This window comes from Caretta caretta, chromosome 1 (assembly GCF_965140235.1).
Source record: "Caretta caretta isolate rCarCar2 chromosome 1, rCarCar1.hap1, whole genome shotgun sequence".
Lineage (NCBI taxonomy): Eukaryota > Metazoa > Chordata > Testudines > Cheloniidae > Caretta > Caretta caretta.
The window spans coordinates 76,500,838-76,519,580 of NC_134206.1; the positions used below are offsets into that span (position 1 = coordinate 76,500,838).

Consider the following 18,743-nt stretch of genomic DNA (forward strand, 5'->3'; position numbering starts at 1 on the left):
TAATTAAGGTTCTGTTTTTCAGGGTTTATTAATTTCATTTGGGGAAGTTTATCTGTAACAATTTTTGAATTTTATGTAGCTGTCCAAAAATTGGGGGCTCTCTTTTTTCGTTCTGTAGTTAGTAATATGTATTATATACACGATTCGTTACAGCAGTATATATTGTAATGATTAATTTCTTTGTAATGTTCCCTAGTACATAGTACTGTTCTAAACAGAACTACATTAAAGCACACTGGGGAACCTCTAGTGCAAACCAGCAATGTGCAACACATTCATGTGCTTTAGAAATCACACACCCCCATAGTCCATATTACTGCTCCATGTACAAGCCCTTAGATACAAGTAACCATATCTGGTGTTTTACTGGTTTTTATTAGATAAACATTGATTAAAAATATTGGGGATATTTTATTGATATGAATATCAAATTAGAAGCCCTATTTATTATATAGCCATTGATAATATGTATGACCAATATCATGGATTTTAGTAGTAGTACCTTCCCCAGTTCACAATAGCCAAATATAGAATTGATGTGTGTGACCCTGCTGTCTCCTTAGGGCTCATATTCACAGAGGTACTTAGGTGCCTAACTCCTATTGATTTGGGCCTCTAGACCCCTAATAGGCTACAGGGAAGTGCACTGGGGTTTACGGATAAAAATCTCCCTCTCTTGGAGACAGGTGCCAAAGCTAGGTCAGCCTGTTGCCAATCCTTTCTCACAAAAAATCAGAGGAACACTCCATTATAGCCAAAAACCCAACACTTAGAACAGTCATCTAAGATATGGGAGAACTTGGTTTAAGTCCCTGCTACAAATGATGGATCTGAACACGGGTCTTCCCCTTTTAAGGCCAGTGCCCCAACCACTAAACCCAAACTCACAGATCCAGCCAGCTCCTCCCAAAATATTACCATGTCTTTTGTGTGGGGACTGAGCCTTTATGCATGTTCTGAGAAGGCCTACAAGATTGGGTGCCACTGGGAAGATAGGCAGGGGAATGCCCACTTTGAGAATCCTGCTTCAGGAAGGTCTCTGAGAAGCTCATTAGCTGTGAGGTAATGCCAGAGCTTAGATTGCTTCACACAAGCCTACCAATGGCAAGTTAGGTGTCAGGGGATTTTGTAGGCACCTAGAGGGTGAGGCAGCTGCTGAGTAGTGGTTTTGAGAATGTCAGTGGTGCCCAGAGGTTGGAGTAGATGCCTATCTGCTTTATTAGGCACCTAAGTACCCTTGTGGCTATAGGCCAAGCTGGAAGACATGTAAAAACAGATGGCACATTTATTATCCATTTTTTATCTACAGAAAAAGTGCTGACTATGGACTGACTTTTCCAGTTGATGGATTCATAGATACATGAACAAGGCAGAAAGAACACTACACTAGTAAAAATCCACACACTTAATCTAAAATATTACAAATTACGTAAAAGACTGCTAGTACATAATAGGTGATGTAACTGTATCATTGTACATTGTACAGTTGCTTCCAGAATCACGGTGTGTAGAAGTAAAATTAATGTCTTCATAGGCAGTCTAAAGAATTTGAATTTGTATATTAAGCTCTGGTATGAGAAAAAAAGGTATCAATTACATAATATTTGGAAGGATACTCTTATATATTTGGGTAATCTGTTAGTCTGGAAACTAATAATTGTCACCAGATTAAACGAAGATAATGCAGTTATACAATCAAACGTACCAAGCACTTAACACATATGTTCAAGCTATCAATCCCCACCTTGGCAAAAATACACACATTCCTACAATTTAGTACAGACCACATATTTACATAATGAAAAAAAAAGACTAGTGTTCATCTTGGCACAGCTGTAAAAGGGAATCCCATTTCTGTTGAGAATGTGATGTCTTAGTCCTTTAGACAGAATCTCCAGCAATGCCACTTTGTGCTATGATCCTGTTGGATCTCACAAGCTAAGCTGGGCCTGTATTTGATAGGAAATCTCTAAGAAATCCCAAAGATACTGCAGGAAGTCGTGCTGGGGATTCAGTATGTGACATTCCTTCCTGTGAGGAACTACCGATTCAATATCCCAGAATGGTTTTAAATAGGAGTGTGTTGCTGTGATGATATCTAAAGCCAAAGCCCTGACACTTAGGAACATTAATGATTCTGAAGGAGTTTCCTAAGCATAGAAGCATTAACCCTGATGTCATGGCTAAATTCCAACTCAAATAATTACATTTTGACTACTTAATTTCTGCCTGGAGTTCCACAGGGTACAGAACTCCTCCCTACTTTGTAGAATTTCTTAGCACAGTTAAAAACTGTTGTGTTAGTGCTGGATAAAATTATCTCTATGTGTATCACATATCTACTTGGGTCTTATGAGACTTAATTCATTCATGTTTATGAAGCTCTTTTAGATCTTCAGAGGAAAGGTGTTGTAGAGAAGTGCAACGTATTATAGTTGATCATGGTTGCTTTCTATTGAGGTCAGTATTCCACTGAGCCTTTTTTTTTTAAATAAAGCAATTTGATAAACCATTGCAGGACTAGGCTTAACAAATCTCCTTCTAACTACACAATGTATCTAACTGCTTTGTCTATGTTCCAGTTTATTGCTTTATTTTTTTTTTCTTAAATTCTCCAGTTGTGATTCAGTGTGTGAGAAATCATCCTGAGTCATCCTTCAGACATTCTGCCAATTGTTTCTCTTTTCTGCCTGCAATCAGTCTAGTTGCTTTACTAGAACTGTATCAAGCAATAATCTTGTGCAAGGCTGATTCTCATTCACATCTTCATGAATAGCTTGAAAGCAAGAGCATAATCAAATAGAGGTGAAATAAAGAGGACTCATGCCAATTATGTATGAAAGAATGAATTTATTGGGAGATTGAATCTTAAATCAGTGTCTTAACTCAAAGCTTTTGATATCAAATACTTTCAAACCATGGATTATGTACAGGTGAATAAACCATATCAAGAATGTCCAAGAGCATAAAGAAAATATATTTATATACTTATTCTCAGGAAAGTTAGCGGAACCAATGAGAAGATTAATCTTTCTCACTTCTGACACAGATAGAGGTCTGTAGGAATTTCCTCCATTTCTTCAGTGTGAATATCCTCCTTATACCAGTCTACCCAAGTATTGCTAGAATGACCTCAGCGTTTAAAATGACAGAGAAAAGTAGGAACAAAAGGAATTGAAGTTTATTGCTACAGGATCTCTCTATTATTTTTGTCCATAATTATTTCTGCTGATTCTGCTATAGCTGAAGTTGTTGTGGACATGTACGCTGGCCATTTTGTTCAAGATTTAGAGATGTTGCTGTGTATAGGTGCAAGCTGATGACCTTGATCTAGTGATCTGAAACATTACATGTCAAACTGAAAACAAGTCTATTGAAGGGGAACCAATGTGATTGAACTGGATTATTGAAGCAGATATCCAGGAGTATTTGTTTGTAAAGGGAGAAAAAGGTATACAGTAAAGATGGTAGGAGTTCACTATTCTCTTCTTTAACTCAAGGGTAAGGACTTCCTTTGGGAAATGTTCACCTTTTGGGTGAAAACACACAAAGCAAAACTTCCTAAGGGGAAATTGGTTCCCAGTAACCAACATGATTTCAGAAACTATGAGATAGTGCTACAATATCTTATATAGCCTTGTAAAATGTACATGTTACATGTGAGTGAGCGTGTGGAGTCACATGCTATTTTGTGACGTGTGAGAGATTTAGTTATTTTTGTTCACAAGTATTCAATTTTCTAATATTAACAGATTATACCAGTTCACTTTACATTGGGCCTTATCCTGTAGTCCCTACCTAGGCAAAACTACCATTGAGAACAATAGTAAAAGAAGGTTGCCACCACTGATGCTGGGATTTCTAAAACTCTCAACTAGCACAGTTTCAGTAATATTCCAATCATCTGGTTGAATTCCGTGGGAATTTGGTCTGCCTTTGACTAGAGAAGCCAGCCTATAGTGTAGTCAGCCCTGGCAGTCTATTCCATAACTGGGAAGTCCAGGCATGGATTTATAGAGATTTATAGGCACCACATGGTATGCTAGTCAGTCTTTGCCTATCGACAAAATAGTTGCCTCAGCATTCTTACAAGGAGCCATTGGTGGTGGTGGAACTAAGGGTGCTCTTGCACCCCGAGGTTTGAAGTGGTTTCCATCATATACAGGATTTACAGTATGGGAGGATGGGGGGCTCTCAGCTCAATAAACAAATTGTTCCAGCTCCCTTGCAAGGAGCTCTGCCTCAGCAGCACTAATTAATTCAGGAAAATAAAAATAGATCTATTGTGAAAATTCATTGTGTCAATTCAATGTAAGTTCCCCATGGATTAAATTAAGCCCCCTTCCCAACATTTTCCAACAATTTAATTATCTTATTATAATATCTGAGATTATTATTATAGAGAGCCTATATACTGTAATATGGGTTTTAGTAGTAGTAGTAGTTTCCTTGATTAGATATAAATTTGTTCCTGAAAATATTATCTGGGGCATCATAGATAAATAAATAAATTAAAATTCTATTACTAAATGTTGTTCAAACTTCTTCCTTTTTGTGATTCCCTCTCCCCTGCTAAAAATCTATTTACTTTATAGACTGCATTAAGAAGGCTTCTGAAACCCATATAAAGAGTTTTTCTGGTGGGCGGATAGACAACAGACATAAAGGAAACCAGACACTGAGCTTGTTATTAACTACAGTAGCTACTTTTATAAGTTTACATTTGAAGGAAGCATACCCTTTACCATTCCAGGTCATCTGCTCCATTTGAAAAAGTGACGGAAGTAGTACTTTCAGAGGTTAACTATAAAACTGAAATGTCACCAGAAGTGAAATGTAAAATAGGCTTTAAGAAACTATCAGCAGGCATTACAAGTTGGCATTTTTTGTTCAGAAAGCCACATTTTAATCAAAGTACTGTACTGTAACTGCTAAATGGGCTATGAGAGTGAATGTTTGAGAACATATTAAAACTCATATGAGTGAAAAGAAGCCAGTAATAATGTTAATATTCATAGGGAACTAAATGAGAAGGGGATTTTAAAGCAATTTATACATTTAATTAACTCATCAGTCATTAACAAGTGTATTTCATATTCCTTTGGTGAAGTAATTAACCAAGATCTACCTCATTGTGCAATAATGGCACCAATATTGTATCATTAATTGTGATTAATCTCTACTGAACATTGTCTTGCCAACCAAATAAAATAAAACATACATATATGCTTTAGCTATTCTAAGGCTTAATTAGAATTTCATATAATAGAGAACATCAAATAAAACATAATGTTACTAGCAAAACAAAAAACAAACAAAAAAACCCCAACCAAATAATATGTAATGGTTCCAAGTGGAATCTCATGAATTAGATTAATTATATTTCTTGGACAAATATTAAAAAGAATGAAATTATACTTTCATACAACAGATATTCTAAGGCTTTTAAAAGTAACGGTCTCAGTTTCTATAAAAAAACCCTGATATTTGAATTTTAATAAGCAGATAGATACATTTATATCTGTTTTAAATGGAGTGTCTTCATAGATGAGTTGGGTTCTGCCTTTAAATTACAGCTTTTAGAGAACCACCACTCTATTTCACTTATTCTTTCAAGGTCAAAGAAAGAGGGAGGCCACAGGGAAAAACAATCAGCAGGGGGTGTTCTGTTTATGAAAAAGAATAAGGAACTGTCCTGATATATCTAAGAGTACCAAAAGACAGCCTTCATCGTTCACTAAGGAGATAAATTGAGAGCTTGTTTCATGGAAAATGGATAACAGCCTACTTGGTAAGCAATACCATCAGACATGACAATAACAAGTTAAGTAAGTCTAGGTTCTAGGGTCCTTGTTATTATTTTATTTTACATGTAATATAACAATTTGTTTCCAATACTTATCATTTTATCTATACCCTCTGTTAAATAAAATTGTACTTGGTTTCACGGTATGCATATCTAAGTGACATATGTTAAATGGAGTGGTGATCCAAAGAGAGTAGCAGGTTTGTGAATTCCAGTGGATCAGCAATTTGTCACTCCAGGGGGAATCCCAGGGGTTTTGAATGTACAGGAGTTTTTAAACTAAGAGCTGGGGAAACGGTGACAAGTATGGAGGAGCACACAGTTCTGACGAAGACACCCCTTAGGGAAAGATATATTAAAGATATATTATTTACTATATCCAATAAAGAAGAAAGGATAGAAGATAATAAAGTACACATAGGAACTGAAGAGGCAGTCAAAAGAAAAAGAGCACCATTCAATTGCATCACATGAAAGCAGACAACTAAATATTGTCACATTTTATAAGTTAATTGTATACAAATGCTACAAGTCTAAATATTAAGATGGGTAAACTTGAGTGCCTAGCATTAAATGATGAGATTTATAAAACATGTGTCAGAAACTTGATGGAATTATTATAATCAATGGGACACAATAATATCAGATTACAAAATATATAGGAATGACAGAGTACATAGCACAGGTGGGGAAGTAGTGTGGTATGTAAAAGAAAGCATAGAGTCAAATGTAGTAAAGGAAAGAGTCAAATGTAGTACAAATCTTACATGAATCAAACTGTACCAGTTATATGCTTGAATATCAAGAGTATAGCAGTCGGAATATACTACTGACCACCTGACCAGCATGGTGCTGGTGATTGTGAAATGCTCAAGGAGATTAGAGAGGCTACCTACATAGAAAACTCAATACTGACAGGGGATTTCAACTATGTCCATATTTCCTGGGTACCTGTCACCTCAGGACAGGATGCAGCTGTAAATTTTCTAGACACCATTATTAATGACTGCTTCTTGGAACAGCTAGTCCTGGTAACCACCAGGGGTGAGGCATTTTTTGATTTAGTCCTAAATGGAGCACAGGATCAGGAGATGAATATAGCTGAACTGCTCAGTAATAGTGACCATGACATAATTAAATTTAACATATTTGTAGGAGGGAAAATACCAAAGAAACCCATCTCATTGGTATCATAATGGCACTATATAAAGCCATGGTACGCCTACACCTTGAACATTGCCTGTAGTTCTAGTTGCCTCATCTCAAAAAAAAAAAGATATATTAGAATTGGAAAAGATACAGAGAGGGGCAACAAAAATGATTTGAGGTATGGAACATTTTCCTTATGACGAGAGATTAACAGACTGGACACTTCATCCTTGAAAAGAGATGACTAAGGGGAGGGATATGATAGAGGTCTATAAAATCATGAATGGTGTGGAAAAAGTGAATGAGGAAGTGTTATTTACCCCTTCACATAACACAAGAATCAGGAGTTATCCAATTAAATTCTAAGGCAGCACATGTAAATCAAACAAAAGGAAGTACTTCTTCACATACCACACAGTCAACCTGTGGAGCTCATTGCCATGATGTTGTGAAGGCCATATATATAGCTGGGTTAAAAAAAATTGGATAAGTTCACGGAGGATAGGTCCATCATTGGCTATTAACCAAGATTGTCAGGAATGCAACTTCATGCTCCAGGTGTCCCTAAACCTCTGAGTGTCAGAAGCTGGGACTAGATGACAGGTGATGGGTCAGTCGATAATGGTCCTGTGCTGTTAATGCCCTCTGAAGCATCTGCCACTGGCTAGATGCACCATTGGTCTGACTCAGTATGAAGATTCTCATGAGTGATGGAGTATGCCTATCGCTAACTTACAGAGGGACAGTGGAGCCTGTGTAAGCAGAGAGAGGAGTGCTTGTGTTGCTTGTGGCCGGTGGAATCAGAGAATTCATCCTCAGCAGGCAGAGAAAAGGATTCCTCACACTAAGGGCAGGTGGTAGCAGGTAAATCTTTTGGCCTTTCAGAGCCTCACCCTGGGTTTAAAGAATACATCAGAACAAGGGAATTAGATGTCTAGAAAGCAGATTTGGGAAAATTAAGATTTTTTTAAATTTTATTTTATTTTTGATGTTGTGTATAACTACTACCAGTAATTTGAATGGGTATAATACTTTACATTTGAGGATCTCAAAATGCTTGTTAGAGAAGAGTGCTTGCGAGGCTAATGCAATATGATTACAAGTACTTTACAGATAGATTAGGGTGCAGAAGGGATAGGGGACTTGCCTAAATCACTGTCAAAGGCTGGACCCAAGAGTTCTGTGTTCCAGAGCTCTGCTCTAATCACTAGACAACAATCCTGCTAGAATCAGAAGCAGACATTCAATACAAATATTAAAGAAAGGTCAAATCAATAACCACTTCATGCAAGAAAGACAACCATCATGACTGAATGGAAAAGCAGCCGCACAAGAATGAATCTAGAGGAGATTAAAATGCATTAAAATTAGACAGTATTCATTCTTCAGTGTACAGTGTGCCTTACATGAGTTCTAAATAATTCAAAATAAACATTTATATGAAAGGTGAGAGATGCAGTTCAACGAGCTTCTTTTTTCTACCATCCTCCTTTTGTTTGCGCTAAACTGATACAATATCTTTGTGACTAGGCACTTTATAATTGACCTATAGAACAGTGAGATCTTCTCTTACAGTTTAAAAACATGATATTTAGCAAAGGTATTATTGATCTTACAACAGTTTTCTGAACATTCATTACATAATACTGTGGTAAATTATTGGCATTTTCAGGGAATTAAAGCATATCAATTTTGCATTCATTCAAATGCATTACAACCTTCTGTTTCTCCTCAAGAAATATTTTGTTTTGAAATATGTCTAAAATTAAAGAAAGGTTAACTTGTACTTCTGTAACAGTTGAAGTAATAAACAACTTATATAGTTGTAATAAACAACTCAACAGCTCCAGCAATATGAAGCATAAAAAACAGTGGGATTAGATTTCACAATCTAACTCTCAAGGACTATTCTTGTCCACATCTAGAACAACTGGTTCATTCCTTCTTACAAGCCATTTTCAGCCCCCAAACTTTTGAGATCTTTCTAGTCGGTTGTGTTTATAACAACAGTTTTTTTAAAAGATAAAACAAAATGCTCCCAAATTTTCTAATTATTCACAAAGTAATGTAATGACATTTAACAAACAATATATGCTGAAGACAGTCTATAACTAAACCATCCCTAGCCAGGAGCTGATGTACACACTGGCTCATGCAACAGCGTGAATAGAAGTAAGTGCTCCGGTTCTTTCCATTCAGAAGCTTGTTACAATATCTTATCATACTGGAGACTTAGTCTTTGAGAGGAAAGCCTCAGTAATAAGTGGAACATAAATAAATAATGTATAGTTGTCATAAATATAAAAGGAAGGGTAACCACCTTTCTGTATACAGTGCTATAAAATCCCTCCTGGCCAGAGGCAAAGTCCTTTTATCTGTAAAGGGTTAAGAAGCTCAGGTAACCTGGCTGGCACCTGACCCAAAATGACCAATGAGGGGACAAGATACTTTCAAATCTGGAGGGGGGGAAAAGGCTTTTGTCTGTCTGTATGATACCTTTGCCGGGAGCAGATCAAGGATGCAAGCCCTCCAACTCCTGTAAAGTTAGTAAGTAATCTAGCTAGAAAATGTGTTAGGTTTTCTTTGTTTTGGCTTGTGAAATTCGCTGTGCTGGAGGAAAGGTGTGTTCCTGTTTTTGTGTCTTTTTGTAACTTAAGGTTTTGCCTAGAGGGATTCTCTATGTTTGAATCTTACTGCTTGTAAGATTATCTTCCATTCTGATCTTACAGAGTTGTTCTCTTATCTTTTTTGTTCTTCTAATAAAGTTCTGTTTTTTTTAAGAATCTGATTGGGTTTTTTGGGTCTTAAAATCCAAGACTGGTTTGTGTTCATCTTGTTTATTCTCAAGCCTCCCCAGGAAAAGGGGTGTAAGGGCTTGGGGGGATATTTTGGCGAAATAGAAACTCCAAGTGGTCCTTTCCCTGTTCTTTGTCTAAATCAGTTGGTGGTGATAGCATACTGTTCAAGGACAAGGCAAAATTTGTGCCTTGGGAAAGTTTTTAACCTAAGCTGGTAAAAATAAGCTTAGGCGTTTTTTCATGTGGGTCTCCACATCTGTACCCCAGAGTTCAGAGTGGGGAGGGAACTCTGACAACAGTGAAAGTCTGTCTTTCTATAAAGGCCAAAAATAGGAGGTCACATTGGAGAGCTGGTCTGTAACTAGAGTTTGAACTAAATTGTGCTGGAAATGTTAAAGATGTTTTAAAACTGGTAGCTTAAGAAAGGATATGCCTACTGGATATGGTCCTTAGGACAGGCTTCACTATAAGCATATTATGTTAATATAAGCACTATACATTCAAATTTTACATACAAGATATCCACCAATGTACGCTTTTACAAGTACCTGACTTAATGACTGCATCCTCTGCATTTTCAACAAAAAATGTGAAATAAAGAAGAGTTACGACGAAGAGCTAGAATTTTCCTTTGTGATAGCAAACCACTTCAAATTATGGGAAATGATGATTATCCATCAAAACTGTTTTCTGTATGTGATGACGGAGTGGTTTGTAATGATCACTATGAACAAGATCTTGGGGGTCCTTATACATTTTTTTCGGGCAAACTCTAACTAAAATAAATATAAAGGAAATAGATTTTCAAGGTGTGATCTTATCAGGCAATTCAGAAGGAGGACACAAAAGGACATAAGATCCAGTCCTGCAGACAAGAAACTGTAGTTAGACAAGCAGTCCCAGCAGACTTCAAAAGGACTACCAGGAGTAGTATGACCAATATTTGTTGCAGAATAATTTACAAAGCTCGTCTATATGGGTACAAAAAAAAAAGGTTACAAGGTCAAAATAAGTAAGGTCTGAATGAAAAGTATAGTAAGTGTTTCATATATAGAAAAATTCAAAACACTGCCTTTTTAAAGAACTTGAAATCTCAGAGCATGATAAAATCCTTATGATGTCATGCCAGATAATAGAACTGTAACATTATTTCAGAGGAAAATATACCTTAAAATGAAAAGGGATTAATAATTTAAAAGTGTGATAGAAAAGGCAGAATACTGCCTGTGGGAATTTGCTAAGTAAGATCTGAGTACAAAGTGATTGAGGACCTCAGGATTTCAGCCTAAAAGCATAAAGTTTCTCTGTTTGGTATCTTCAGACTTGATACCAAAGACATTTATATTTGTCTGATACAGTTAGTAATGGAAAAACTCTTTTTTTCTAGCTTAGGTTGATGCACACTGATAATGCATTTTATATGCTTGCCCATCAAAAAGTAATTCTATTGATAGTTTTGTTGATAGTTTTGATATGTTTGATCACCAGTTTAAGTGAATAGATAAATTCAAAATCATTGTTTCAGTAGATCAACTTTTCTCTCTCTCTCCATTATTAACCTGTCTGATCTTTATAGGAGTGTTTCTTGATTGAGTTATTTTAAAGTTTGTCTTTCCTTGTGTTCACTTCAAGACTGTGATTCACTAAAGATTGAGCTAACCCCAAACCTTAGTTGCAAGAGTTTTATATATCTATGCATTTCAATCACAATTCCTCTGACAGTATTACTTTTTTTTTTCCTGTGGTTTAGCAGAGTCCCTTGGTAGTCTACCTACTGGAACAAGTGAGGTACGTTAGGAAACTTGATGATCGATCAATAAGTATTCTGCTTCTTCTATAACACTATTCAATTATTTATAGTATCTCCTTTTACTTGGCAAGGATATTTTCCCCATAATAATCTCACAATATACTATCTGACATAATATATCATATAAATATTGTTCTGCATTTGGGATTCCAAGACCTCTGTAAGAAGTCAATATTTTCATTCTTCTAAAGAGACACATGCTACCTCTTATACTCAGACCTATTTATTTCAATCTTGCATCTCCTGTTCACATGAACCTAGACAATAATGAGCCCTAATCTTGCAAGCCTGACTCACACAAGGCAATGGAACTATTTGTGGCTAAGCTGTATGAAATTTGGTCCTATTCATGTCCCTAAGATCCAATTTGCTTTCTTTGATTCCATTGATGTGCCCAATGATACTGAATTTCCTTCAAAGACAAACTACTATTGCTTATCAATTCCATACATGGCTTTTCATTCAAACCTGAAAAAAATCTTTATTTTAGATTTAGATTGTGAGAAAATAAAAAAAAAAATGTACACTATAGAGAGCTAAACATTTACAATACAATACATTTGCTCCTATTGATTTTGTAAAGCTATTTCTATGCTGTAGGAATACTGATTTATTGTTTAAGTCACGATACCAGTAACTTGCTGATAGGGTTTAATGTTCTGTTCTTATGAGGAAGAAAATAATTGCAGCAGAGATTTCAAAATAAAGTTGTCTTATCACATTACACTATTGTTATATGATGTACTACGTAACCTTAAAAAAATTTCATAATATCTAGCATCAACCTCCTTCGTTATGCGCAAGCTACTGAATTGCTAACTTGCTTAGCACATCTAATTCGTCCACTTAAGAGTTTCATTCCTGGAGGAAAACAACAGTTGGTATTGTAAAGTACATCTTTGTGAACAAGCAGTGCATATTCTATTCAAATACTTTCATGAGGAAAGTGGAAGAAAAGATCGTATGACTTCCACACATAAACTTTTGATGGGTGAAAATACATTGATAGCATCAACATACGGATGAAAGGTTAAGAGTCACTTTATGAATTCACAGCAAATGTTCAAACCACACAACCTTCTCTCACATTTACATGCCTTGATACCACTTCCACTCTTTTCCACCTTTTTCTGAATGTTCTTTTATGTTGTCATAAACACAAAACAGGTTTGTACAGCAAACCAACAGATACTCAGTTGTACCTTATTTGGGCTTCATGCCATCCCCACCACACCAAATAGTTATTTATAGCCAAGCTCTAAGAATTAGATAAGTTTCCAGCAGTGAGAAAACCTTCAACAAGCACTATGACAGGTAAGCGGGCACAGGTTATACCTTAAATGTCACATGACAAAAAATTAACATACATTCTGAATTGCCCAGAAAAACACTTGTTATGGGAAACTATCAATATGCAACATAGTAAATTTGCTGTGGATTTACATCGTGCAGTTCCTTTATATATATATATATATATATATATATATATACACACACACACAAAATCAAAGCAAACCTTGTAACACACAAAATCAAAGCAAACCTTGTAATACCTAATTAGAGATGAGTTTCAAAAGATCATTTCAAGCTGCCTCTGATTTCCTACTACCAAATTCATAATTTTCAGAAACACATTTCCAGAGGAGAATGAAATTAGGATTCAAAGAATTTGTGACTTGTAAACATGTGTCAAGCTTCTATATTCTCAAGCTTCTCTGAAGGAAAAGTCTATAATGCAAACCAATAGCTGACAGCTACATATAGGTGTTTATGTTATTCAATGTCAACTTTCTTAAATACATGGGCAAACATAGGTATATCCAGGGTAGATAAGAAGGACATCTCTCCTGAGCTTTTTTACTGTCTTTTCAATATACTCCTTAATACACTTACATGACTCTGATATTTTCAGTCCCTTTCTTCTCCCACCCTCCTTCATGTTTTATCACATAGTTGCCCCTCTTTGATCAAAACCTACAATATCCTTTGTACATGTCTGGCCCATTTTAAGTTCTCAAGCTTCATTAGCAACAGTGCTTTAATATTAACAAATTTCCAGATTAACTCTAATCTGTTGCACACTCATAGTCTATGAATCTGCACTTTATTGATGGTACTTTTATATATAGGGGCAAAATTGTTTTGTGTGTATGTTTTTCCAAATGTGTAAGCCAGTGGTCTGAATGAGCTGTCTCCTGTCATCTATTGATAAATTGGGGGAAAAGACCTCAGGAGCAATTAGAGCCCCACAAATCTGTGGATATCTGCTTCATAGCCACAAATATCCAGGGACCATGTTTGTAGATCATGGATGGATGCGGATCCAGATTGTATATCTAGAGCCCAGCAAATATGCAGATATCTGCTTCATATCCATGGACCATGTCTGCAGATCACGGATCGGATGAGGATACAAATTTTGTATCTGTGCAGGGCTCTATAAACCATATTTGCATGGACTACTTTGCTAAGGTGATCAATAGACCTGCTTTGCCAGGTTGATCAACTTTGATTGTTTTGGGTTAAAATTCACTTGTCTTGGCTGCAGGGGTAATGAAATATTGCAATCCTTATTGCATGACTACAGGGCAATAGAACTGTACTTAATATGCCCTAATTGAGGAGTCAACCTAATCTGAAATGTCACTTGCTAAGTGCGGAGTAGCAAAGTGAAAGTCAGAGGACATGGGAACAGGTGTTCCAAGTGCATGGTGAGGATTCTGTTTTAGGAGTTCTAGATGCTATTTGACCCTCTCACTCCAGTACTTAAAGACGGAACTGATTAGACTCAGTTGACACTTTTTGTCCCTTCTCAGAGATCACCAGAGCTGAAATCACTGCTATGTTTGTCTAGGGAGCTGAGCCTTAGGCCTGGTGTGGATACAGTGTACCAGTGACAGATAACACAGAGGGGACAACAGTGAGTCTTCCCATTACTCAGTGAAATCACTAAGAGCTGAAATCACTAAGAACTGAGCTCAGTAGTAAAACCTCAGAACATGGCATTGCACCTAATTGCAATATGGTAAGAGACACAGAATCAGCATCAAAGGTGCCCCATACCCAGCAAATCCTACATCTGTGATTACTAATACCTAGGTGGTCATGGTGCTGTAGAACCAAACTGGACTGGACTTGACCAACGACACAGCAGAGCAGCAGTGGAGGTGGTGGTGAGAGGAGGCAGTAGTGAGCAGTGGCAGAGGCATCACTTGTCCAACCACCACCAACACCACCACCTGGATGTGGAGCTGGAGGTGAACCTACCTAAATGCACTGCTGGACTCTGGGGCTTTGCTGATCTTGGACAACAAGAGTGAGGTATAGCAGAAGAAAAGGGGAAGTGGCATGTTACAGGGACATTCATCTATTGGACTTTCACACTGCAGGTGGGAAACTAAGGCAAAGGACTGCCAAGATACTGTGGGGAAGGCATGTTACTTATTGTCTCCTTACTTTTGAGTCATTGTCACTGTTTTCTGAAATTAATGCTGTGCTCCCTCTCCACTTAATAAACCTTTTCTTTTTGTTATATACATACTCAGGATGTGTGAGTGGGGAAGTACTGCCTATTAGAGGCACAGAGAGGAGATATTTACTTTTTCCAGATTTTTGAGTGGGAGCTCAAGCCATTTTTGTTTTGTAATTTTAAGAACAAACCCTAGATACTGAATCTGACTCTTGTTGCTTCTGACAGGGTTACATAAGACTGGAGAAAGGTTACATATGACTAAAATAAACTCAATTGAATTAGAAGCTGTGCAGCTATTTAATAAAACCTGGACACTTCAAGGGTTTTACAGAAAATTTTCAAGTGCTATACAGAATACCAGTAGCCATAATATGTGATTCATTTTATCATACAATCCCATGGAAGTGTGACTTATCAGTATGGAAGGAATGGTCTTATTCACATTATATACACTTGTGACTGTGAATGTACATTCCAAAAGTTTAGATGTGAACTGTGAAAGACATATATTTTATCTTTTCTTTATTGGTTGTAAGTCAATACTTTTCATACTAGAACTGACGTTTGAAAATACGATCTTCAGCCTAAAGGCTGGCATGAAAGTGGAGGTGTCAAGGTTCCTTCCCCACTCTGAACTCTAGGGTACAGATGGGGGGACCTGCATGAAAGACCCGCTAAGCTTATTTTTATCAGCTTAGGTTAAAAATTCCCCAAGGTACAAACTATTTCACCTTTTGTCCCTGGACTTTATTGCTGCCACCACCAAGCGTCTAACAAAATATAACCGGGAAAGAGCCCACTTGGAAATGTCTTTCCCCCTGAAATCCCCCCAAGCCCTACACCCCCTTTCCTGGGGAAGACTTGATAAAAATCCTCACCAATTTGCATAGGTGAACACAGACCCAAACCATTGGATCTTAAGAACAAGGAAAAAGCAATCAGGTTCTTACAAGAAGAATTTTAATTGAAGAAAAAGTAAAAGAATCACCTCTTTAAAATCAGACTGGTAAATATCTTACAGGGTAATCCGATTCAAAACATAGAGAATCCCTCTAGTCAAAACCTTAAGTTACAAAAAGACACAAAAAACAGAATATATATTCCATTCAGCACAACTTATTTTATCAGCCATTTAAACAAAACAGAATCTAACGCATATCTAGATTGCTTATTAACCCTTTACAGGAGTTCTGACCTGCATTCCTGCTCTGGTCCCTGCAAAAAAACCACACAGATGGAGAGAACCCTTTGTCCAGCCCCCTCCCAGCTTTGAAAGTATCTAGTCTCCTCATTGGTCATTTTGGTCAGGTGCCAGCGAGGTTATCTTTAGCTTCTTAACCCTTTACAGGTGAAATCGTTTTTCCTCTGGCCAGGAGGGATTTAAAGGTGGTTAGCCTTCCCTCAGGGTTGGGTCTGTGTTCACATATGCAAATTGGTGAGGATTTTTATCAAGCCTTCCCCAGGAAAGGGGGTGTAGGGCTTGGGGGATTTTGGGGGGAAAGACATTTCCAAGTGGGCTCTTTCCCGGTTATATTTTGTTAGACGCTTGGTGGTGGCAGAAATAAAGTCCAGGGACAAAAGGTAAAATGGTTTGTACCTTGGGGAAGTTTTAACCTAAGCTGGTAAAAATAAGCTTACGGGGGTTTTCATGCAGGTCCCCTCATCTATACCCTACAGTTCAGAGTGGGGAAGGAACCTTGACATGGTGGCAGAGCGGTGGGATTAACTTGAAATCATTTTGAGATCAATTTGAGGTTTTTTTAACCAGAAGCACAGATTTTAAAAAAGGACATTTTTTTCCCCCTTGGGCTGCTGGAAAGCAGGTTTTAAGTTGAAAGCAGTTAGAGTTTTTTTTGTCTCTACTTGGGGGCCAGAGCTGGTAAAAAATAAGCTTAGGGGGTTTTTGATGCAGGTCCCCTCATCTGTACCCTAGAGTTCAGAGTGGGGAAGGAACCTTGACAGGAGGATACTGTGGGTTTGTTGTTAGTGAGCCTTTAGAAATGCAAGGAAAGCTTGTCTCATTATAAAGTCTCATTATAAGGCTCTGTAACACCATTTTAGTACAATGATTTCCTTGGTTTCAAAATAATTAAATCACTTTGATTCCTTTACCAATTTTAAAGGTACAAAAGTAATATTCTTAAAATGTTCATCACAAAGACTGCTCCATTGCTTTCTAATTTCTCCACTTTAAATGAAATGATTCCTGGCAAATATAATCCTTATAACTTCAATTTTTTTTTCAATTAACAAGTAATTTTATCATCATAAAAATGGAGCATTGTAAAAATGGTGATAACATTTTCTTAGCCCCATAAGTGAAAAATAGAAAATAAAGATTTGTAAGTGGTACCTTTTAAAAAGGGAGGAACCCATCTTGAGGGTGTCAGGGCAAGAAATTCTCAAGGAATACTCAGTGGAATCCCAAACATCATTTCCCAGACCTTATGTGATATTTATTAGCATAAAGTTAGGTGCATTTCAGGACTCAGTTCTTGGGAATGAGTCATTTTACATCTGTTAGAGAGGGAATATCCCTATCTGATAGTTACATTTTGCCTCTGAAAACTAGTGGAATTTCTATAAGCCAATAGCCTGCAAAGTTACTTCTCGTTGGATTAGACCCCCACACCTTTTGAACAGAAAATTATTTCATTATTTGCCATCAGACAAAATATAGTCACAGCTGCAAAGCATAACCTGTTTAAAGAAAAAAGAAACAAACAATAAGCTAATACCTTTGTTGTTGTCCATTCCTCCAACAGCATACAGTGTTCCAACTGTAGATTTTCTAGGTTTAGTCCTTGGACTTTGCATTAGAGTTCTCCTTTCTGGTAAAAGATGGTATTTCATAGCTTCCAGAATTAGCTTCTGACATTCCAAGTCATCCTTAAAAAGTGCATGATTTTCTAGGTCAGCCAATATCTGTGAATGACACAATCATGAATCAATAATGATACAGTATTCCTGGATAAATAGTACTATGCAAAGGGAAAGACACCAGGAAATTAACAATATTGATTACAAAAGTAACACTAAATATATCATCTTGTTGCAGGCAAGATTCTGTCAAGCTTATTCATTTCAAAACCTTTCGTACAAGAAATGGGCAATGCTGTGTGGATCATGAAAACACATTTAGAACAATTACTTCCCCACAGTATATGAAATATGGGAGGTATTTACTATTCAGAATTTTGGGAAACACTTTTGTACACCACAGCATGGTAACTGGATAAACGTTGATTTTTAATGGCTCCCATTATAGGTAAAAAACATTCATATTTAAATGATCACAAATATACTTACTAGTCAGAGTTCTTTGTTAACTTTCTATAGTATTCCACAAAGTGGTTTACAGAGATGTACGCTCATTGTTTTCAGATACATTATTTAGCTATTCATTTGAGAGTTTCTCGTGGCTTTTCTGGATTATTTCTGCTTCAGCTGTGTATGTTCGTAGCAATCTGATTTAACACTGCAGACATAGATGAACACTTATGCTGCTTTCTGCTAAATTTACAGTAATAAAATGACTGCATCTCTGGAAACTGGCACAGGAGTTGTAATCAAGATTCATGGGATATGGGTGCCTGATGAACCAGATTGCCCAAATCAGTAAGTAAATTTAAAAATAAATTATAGTATGGTAGGATCTGTAATTTTTTAGAAGGGGAGACATTGAGTTGAACACTTGAAATATCTGTT

At 36.8% G+C, this 18,743-nt stretch overlaps 1 protein-coding gene across 1 annotated transcript in view; it reads right to left on the bottom strand.

The window, feature by feature from the left end:
- The window catches only part of KLHL1 (kelch like family member 1), a 452,588-nt gene that overhangs the window by 127,356 nt on the left and 306,489 nt on the right, over nucleotides 1-18,743 (bottom strand). The window contains exon 6 of the mRNA XM_048851948.2: nucleotides 17,774-17,960. Within this exon, the coding sequence (XP_048707905.2) occupies nucleotides 17,774-17,960 (187 nt within the window). The remainder of the gene's footprint in view (nucleotides 1-17,773; nucleotides 17,961-18,743) is intronic.